The 8,261-nt window shown below is 38.6% G+C and overlaps 1 protein-coding gene and 1 pseudogene across 1 annotated transcript; both read left to right on the top strand.

Moving 5' to 3' along the window:
- Window positions 1–3,866: 3,866 nt before the first annotated feature.
- LOC123959213 (olfactory receptor 142-like) lies at window positions 3,867–4,796 on the top strand. Its single transcript, XM_046033153.1, has one exon. The coding sequence runs from the start codon at window positions 3,867–3,869 to the stop codon at window positions 4,794–4,796; it is 930 nt and encodes a 309-aa protein (XP_045889109.1).
- Window positions 4,797–6,062: 1,266 nt separating this feature from the next.
- On the top strand, window positions 6,063–7,590 carry LOC123959303 (annotated as a pseudogene).
- The last annotated feature ends 671 nt before the right edge of the window (window positions 7,591–8,261 follow it).

Genomic DNA, 8,261 nt, shown 5'->3' on the forward strand with positions numbered 1-8,261 from the left:
TGTACGGCCTAAAGTGGAATGTGTTCACCACCTGGTGCAGAGAACGGGCGGTGGACCCAGTTACCTGCTCGGTAATTGTGATACTGGAGTTCCTCCAGCACCGTTTCTCCGCTGGCCTCTCCCCGTCCACGCTCAAAGTATATGTGGCTGCCATTGCAGCATTCCATGCCCCTCTGAGTGATGGGCCCTTGGGGAGGCTTCCGCTGGTCGTGCGCTTCCTCCGTGGAGCCCGGAGGATGAGACCCGTGACTCATTCCAGGGTTCCCACCTGGGACCTGGCAGTGGTTCTCGAAGCGCTGGCTGAGGCCCCCTTCGAACCCCTGGAGTCGGCTGAGGCCAAGCACCTGACCCTTAAAATTACCTTTCTCCTCGCTATCACCTCTCTGAGCAGGGTGGGAAGGGGAACGTCTCGGGTTACGTATGTAACCCTTGTTCCCCGAGAAGGGGAACGAGACACTGCGTCGGTCCACCACACCTCACCCCACCTGGAGTGCCTTGCTTCATAGAAAGGGGCTAATGTGTCCTATGTGCCGGCGTGCTTATATACCCCCTCCGGTTACGCCGTCACACACTACCGTTCTAGTAACACCAATAGGATTGGAGTAGTTTCATTCATAGTTCAGCCCTTCCACGCCCAGGGGCGTTCCCATAGTGTCGTCACCGACGCAGTGTCTCGTTCCCCTTCTCGGGGAACAAGGGTTACATACGTAACCCGAGACGGTTTTGGCACAGGGATTTCTTTTAAATACTTTTACCTCATTATTTGAAGCTCTGGCCATGTTTAACATGAACATCCAACATTGTAACATTGTAGATGAGACATAAAATATAATAGTCTCCATTAAAAGAGATATATTAATGTCATTGTATTTTTTATGTATTTTTGATGCATTTAATAGGATGTTTATTTATTTATTGAGCATTTATTTCATTCTGTTTTAAATTTCGGTGTCAGACTCCATCCTCCATACAGCATGTTCGAGTGTGCAGGTGTATAGAACTCTCTCCCACTGCTCCTGTGCACGAGTCCTGTTACAGAGTTTTTCATAAGAATACAACACACTGTTACACAGTGACTGTAACTGTGTATGTAAAATTATTACTTGTTACATTATAGCCTACATACAGTACATATTTCATTCATTTCATTAGTGCAGTGCCTATCACATCTGTCAACTCACCACACGTATCAGAGCTCCACTACGTAGTTTCCTGCAGCTACACTTCCCCTGTCCTCGTGACTGTAATTTCCACTATCTTCAATTACACCAGTGGTTCTCAACCTTTTTTGGGCCAGCGCCCCCGTATCCATTATCCAGGTCCCTTACCACCCCCCCATCAAAAAAGATGTTTGCTATTTGCCCTAATATTTTTTTTATTGTTACTATTGTTATTAAAAACATGGAAAAGGTAACAAAAAAGCCATGTGAAAAGTAATTATATTTAAGTGAATGTTCCTCCCAGAAATTGTGTCTGAAGCCAGATACTGTTTTCTTGGATGGGGCACTTAATAAGTGGGGGGTATGGGGGTCCTCCCCCAGAAGATTTTGAGCATTAAACACTGCATCCTGCATTCTGGTGAAAATTTCTCCTCCAATTTCTGCCTTTTCTGCACCAGTTTATGGTGGAAATGTCTAAATATTCAGGTGGCGGGTGACAATTCAAAATATATAATTATAGTAGAATATAATGTAGTGAGGCTCTCAGGCATTCTTTATTGTTTTTAAATATTTTTCTCCTGTAGATCAACTTCATCCCTGCTGAGTCAACACACGATTAAGTCTTACTACCTGTTTTGTGGGGAATTAACCTATTTAAATGTGTTTGTGGCCCCTTTTCATCTCGGTAATAAATTAATCCGTTTTAATAAGTTATTGACTGGACTCTATTAGCTCGTCTGTTAATAACTTATCATAACTCAGTGTTTCCCACAGAATGACAGTGTAACTGTGGCGCAGATACAGCATGCTAGCCTCGAAAACCCAGCTGTTTTCTAACATTAACTTAGCTCTCCTTATTAGCTAGGCTTCTTAAATACTTGCTAATAACTTTTAATAGCTTGGACACCAGGGAGAGAGAGCGAGAGATCGAAGGACGGGTGAGAGAGAGGGACGAGCGTTTATGCGCTGCCTGCAGCTCTGCAGTCAAATCCAATTTTAAATAGGCCGTGTAAAAAAAAATCGAAAATCAATGTGAGGCGGTCAGCGTTGATATTGTGGCGGGCCGCCACAAATAAATGAATGCATGGGAAACACTAACTTTTCTGCTCATGTTCAAAAATTTCTGGATATTCAGAATCTCTCCCACTTACCTGTGTTCTCTGACATGTAAAGAAAAAAAGTCGTAATAGAAGACTAATGTCATTAGCCTATTTAAATAGAATTCATAATATTTTTACTACATACCCTATACTGCATTATGTTACCAATTCGCTGGAAGTATCCCCTCGACTGTCTGATAGACACAGAACTGGATGAGACGAGGAGGTGCTCGAATGCCGGGGGAAAGCGAAACTAACCGACAATACCTGTTATCAGGCAGAAATCTCACGACAACTGTTAAAACATGTTAACTTCAGCACCTCTGATAAAGTGCCGATAACAGTCCCCAACAGAGCAAGTCAGGGCATTTTTATAGCCTACTGAAACTCCTGTATATGTCCGCTTTGGCACAAGCTGTCTGCAACTCAAAGCGCGAGGTGGGTCCACGTCACTTGCTGGTGTCGCTGCGAAGTTGCTTTCAGTGTAAGTCCGTCAGCGGAATATCCCTCTTGTAAATGTGTAACCACTGCATTCACGGTATATTCCTCAGAGAAATAAACACTTTTCCACCAAGAAAGAGAATGTCCGTTTTACAGAGTTTTTAGAGATGATTCTCTGACTTCCCGATCCAATGAAGGCAGCACGAAGCTGCATTACAAGTAGGTGACAGAGAAAAAAAATACACCGTCTTACCAAGTCGCAGTGAACTAAACTGGCGGGTTTTAATGTTGCAGACCACAGTTTTTTTGAAAGTTTAAAGTTGTATTGTTGTGAATCTTTGGTGTAAACTCGCCTTAGATTTTCCAACCATCAAACGCCCCCCAAAAGCAGCTTAGCACCCCCCTTTCCAAAATTTTGCTTCCAGCGCCCCCCATCGCCCCCTGGGGGGCGGTACCGCCCCCATTGAGAAACACTAAATTACACTAAAAAACAAAAAGGGGAAAAGAGCATGCTAGCTGTTACTTTGTACAACACTAATGACACAATCTCGACATTACATTGCAGCCCCTGCTGTAGTCAGCAGCACTGAAAGAATGTTTCACGTAGCAGTACTTAATGTTTTATTAGACTATAAATAATCAAAACTCTGGTTTAGTCAAATTTTTAGGACAAACAGGGCAGGATTCAGGATTCGGGACTGCTCGTAAGTCGCGACACCCCCCAATATGTATAAACGTGTATTCAGACATAATGTCTTAATTATTTGATTATAGATGAACAGTTACATGATGATGGTCAAACTAACTACTTACTTGTGTTGATCACTTTAGCTTTGCCGGACCATAAAGTCTGCATAGAGTCTGAATTCCCAGGTGTTCTGTTGTTGTTGCCAAAGCCGGTATTTATGGAAGGTGTATGGAGAGAACAGACTTCGGGATGAAGCTACAGCACATCTGTTTTGTCATGCTGGAGCTGGAGAAGTAGAATTTGTGTTTGAGTCTTTTTGTGTCTGTGTGTGTGTGTGTGTGTGTGTTAGTGTTACTTGACCAGTGATTAGAGTTTGAATTACCAGCCAGAACAGAGAAAACAGTGTAAACGCTTACTCTTAAACCATTTATTGTATATTGTAACACCGGAAAGGTAGAATTTTAAGATTTGGAAATAATGGATAATGTTTCTGTTGTAAGAATATTCCTTCTATCAGGGGTAAATGAAACAAGTAATTATAGAGTAACTCTCTTTACATTTACTTTACTGTATTACTGTGTGATTTTGTTTTTAAATCTCTCAATCATCATGATCATAATCTTAGATGAAAACCTGCATGAACCTATGTACATCTTATTGTGCAGTTTTTGCATGAATGGACTTTATGGAACCACAGGTTTCTACCCCAAATTCCTCTTAGATCTGATGTCTTCTTCTCAAGAAATCTCATATGAAGGATGCCTCTTACAAGCTTTTGTCATGTACTCATTTGCTTGTTGTGAATTGTCCATTTTAGCAGTTATGGCCTACGACAGATATCTGGCTATATGTCAACCACTGCACTACCACTCTTATATGTCAAAGAGGAGGCTCTCCCAGCTGGTATGTTTGTCTTGGCTGACACCTTTCTGCATTTACTCCGTCAATGTTGTGGTCACATCAAGACTAAAGTTATGTGGTTCGAAAATTCAGAAACTCTTTTGTGTGAACTGGATAATTGTTAAACTTGCTTGCTCCGAAACTGATACTGTTTCTAGTAACATTGCTTCATTTGCAACACTTTTCATTTATTTGTCTCATGGATTTTTCATAATTTGGACTTATATCCGTCTTATCATAACTTGTGCGAGGTCCAAAGATGACAGGGTAAAGTTTATGCAGACATGTGTGCCCCATTTAGTCTCTTTAATCGTATTCCTTGTTGTAGTAGTTTTTGATGTGATGCATATGCGATTCGGTTCTACAGATTTACCTCAAAGCCTTCAGAACTTCATCGCTATTGAATTTCTGCTGATCCCTCCTGTTATAAATCCTCTAATATATGGATTTAAACTGACAAAAATACGAAACAAAATTCTGGGTTTAGTAAAAGTTGAAAGAAAATGACCTCTTATATTATATATATTTATATGAATATTATTTAAATAATTATTTTAATTTGTTTATTCAACACAGACAATACAGATAAACATTGTTACATAGAAATAAATACATCACTGCAACATTATGTAATGAGTATACAGCCTCTAACTGAAGCAAATTTGCAGCCCCCCTAAGGCAATTCACTTTAATGTGACAAAGAAACATTAGATGTGTTTGCTTTAAGATATCTCATGATTCTGGGTTTTTTCCTCCTAATGTCTCCACAATGTCCCAGTTTGTTCTACATGTGCGAGGCCTCAATACATTCTTACTAACAAAGATTTGATCTTTTCAACATTATTTCTTGTATGTTATATGTAATGTGAATATATATATGAATGTTTGTTCTTCTGCTCTTGTCCATCCATCCATCCATCGTTAACCGCTTATCCTGCGTACAGGGTTGCGGGGGGCTGGAGCCAATCCCAGCTGACATTGAAGTTTTGAATATTGTCTTTATTGTGTTTGTGTGTCTAACCCTTTCATATGAATTAGATTTTTGTCATGGACATTTGATTTACTCTTCATCAATTATATATCATATGCCCACTGCTTTTTGAATTGAGCATACTAAACATACTGTATGTGTATTTTAGGTGCCTTCTTTCTGTCTGTTAGAAAATATTCAAAGTTATTGCCAACTTTTTTGACTACTAAACTTTCAATTTTTATTCTGTCTCCTCCATGGTGAAACTGTACAATAAACACAGGATAAAGGATAAACGCTCAGACTTGTGATTGTATTGACTATATAGTAACTTTACATAGTATCACATACATTTTACTAAATAGACACAGATCTCAGACATAATTCATTGTTCATGTATAGAACTTGCAAACCAGACAGGTTCATATGTTATATTCCATAAATTGTCCAATCCAAATGACTGAATAGGGGAGAGTGGGGTAAGTTGTCACGTGTGTAAGTTGTGACACTGTTCATAACTCCAACACTAGAGGCTCTATCTCAAAAATCAAATAGCCACTTTGTGGGACTTGTTTTGCCTGTTCAAATGTGGTCAAGGTCATTCTAACCTGAGGTGAGCACAACTTCCTTTTTATAAATTTTTGCTTCAAAAGTAAAACATTTGCACTTTAGATTTTATGCAATCCAATTTCTGTAAATGTTCAAAATAATAATTTTGCACAATTTAGAGGAGAAAATAATGTGTATTTTGATACTTCAGCTAAAGTTAAGCTAACCTTGAGATTTAGCCAACATTAACACACATGTCAGTTTGGGGTAAGTTGTCTCAATGACTTTGGGGAAAGTCGTCACATGTGACAGCTTGCCCCAATATAGATAAACACATAAAACAGTGTGAAATTGTGTAATAACATATGACACCAGTATTAAATGATACTGTAAAAAAGATTACACAGTGTTGTTTATAGCAGCAGGCACATCTCTGGACTACACAAGACTTCATACAGTCATTAATTTAGTTAGGCAACAAGTATATTGGACAAATGATTTAAAATAATTTATTTGTAATTGCAATGAGGAAATGTGTTTTTGAGGGAAGGAAGGAAGAAAGATTGTTTGAACTGATAAACAGAATTTTAGCCAGTATGTGGATGAAGTGTATGAAATGCATCAACTGGGCCAATGATGCTTGCACCTCAGGCCAGGCAATTTATTATTGTATATTTATTAAGTGCCAGAACTGTAACTCTAAATAAGACTCTGTCCTACAAAAATGCAAATTAGTTGCATTAGTGTGTTTAAACACCACATCTGTTTTGTTAAGAAGTTAAAGGAGACCTATTTTACTGCAGTTCCAGCCCTGTAATGTAGTTTTGTGACTCCTGTATGGTAGCTTTGCAGGATTTTCATGAAAGCATGTGTCATCAAAAACATTGGTTATTTATTGGGATCCATATAGGCAGACTGAGCGTAGTGGTTGCCAGGAGGATAAGGCTGTGCACAAATGAACATATATGAAAAACCGGCTCCATGTGACATAATAAGTAACCAAGAGTAGAAAAAACTAAACAACCGGAGCATTCAGAGCAATGGGAAATCTGAGGATTTGGCTCACAAGGATTTCTTGTCCTCTTCTCAAGAAATCTCATATGAAGGATGCTTTATACAGGCTTTTATCATACACTCATTTCTTTGCTGTGATTTGTCAATTTTAGCAGTTATGGCTTATGACAGATATCTGGCTATATGTCGACCACTGCACTACCACTCTTTCATGACAAAGTGGAGGTTGTCTCTGCTGGTATGTTTCACCTGGCTGACACCTTTCTTCATTTCCTACATCAATATTGTGCTCACTTCAAGACTAAAGTTATGTAGTACATATATTCACAGACTGTTTTGTGTCAACTGGATGATTGTTAAACTTGCTTGCCCTGAAAATGACACTTTCTCAAACAGTGTAGCTGCGTACAGTATATTACAATTTTCATGTATGTGTCTCATGGCCTTTTCATATTTTGGACTTATATGCATCTTATTAGAACTTGTGTGAGGTCCAAAGATGACAGGGTGAAGTTTATGCAGACATGTGTGCCTCATTTTACCTCTCTAGTCACTTTCTTGGTTGTAGTACTTTTTGATATGATGCATATGCGATTTGGCTCCACAGATTTACCTCAAAGCTTTCAAAACTTCATCCATATAGAATTACTGCTGATTCCCCCTGTTATTAATCCTCTAATATATGGATTCAAACTGACCAAAATACGAAACAGAATTCTGGACTTAGTTTATGTTGAAAATTACTTTTCCATTAAGTTTAACCTCTAATTCAATTTAATGGGACAAACTAAATTTAGACTCATTTAGACTATTCTGTAAACCAGGAATTTGTACATTGTACATGTCATTTCAAGGGGGGAAAGCTCTGTTAAACTAATTTAAGTTGTACAGTAACTTGAAAAGTATTTGGAACATCTGTAGCCTACTGTATTTTGAAATTTAGTAAATAGCAAAGATGTTCATTTCATCATTTTACATTCATAAATTTACAAATGTCAATATGATGGTAATGTGCATGAGTAATAAAGATAAAGAGAAAAAAATGGTTATAATAAAATGCTATAGTGACATGATTCCTACAACGTTTCCACTGTAATGTCTTATACCACAGTCCCTGGTACTAAAAGTGCACGGAATCTGGTAATGTTTGGTACGTTCAGTTTGGGGGCAAGGGCCTGTTTAACACTACTTGCAGCTTTAATTTTTATTGGTTTGTGAAGTTTGATGACTTTGTGTAATTCCACCACACTCAACCTAACTTCAACATGCAGAGGTTTAATAAGAATAAGTAAAAAATACCTGTGATGTGCAGGCAGATTTGGTGTTTTTTGTGATTTGGTGCTAATCCATCTCAAAGTGTAATGTTAATTCACTGCTGTCGTAAACAAGGACAGTTATTCACATGTATGTGCAAAAACAAGCAAGACATAGCAAATTAC

This window comes from Micropterus dolomieu, linkage group LG20, assembly GCF_021292245.1.
Source record: "Micropterus dolomieu isolate WLL.071019.BEF.003 ecotype Adirondacks linkage group LG20, ASM2129224v1, whole genome shotgun sequence".
In the NCBI taxonomy this organism is placed as follows: domain Eukaryota; kingdom Metazoa; phylum Chordata; class Actinopteri; order Centrarchiformes; family Centrarchidae; genus Micropterus; species Micropterus dolomieu.

Coding starts and splice junctions, on each gene's coding strand:
- LOC123959213 (XM_046033153.1), top strand. CDS start 3,867: ATGGATAATGTTTCTGTTGTAAGAATATTCCTTCTATCAGGGGTAAAT.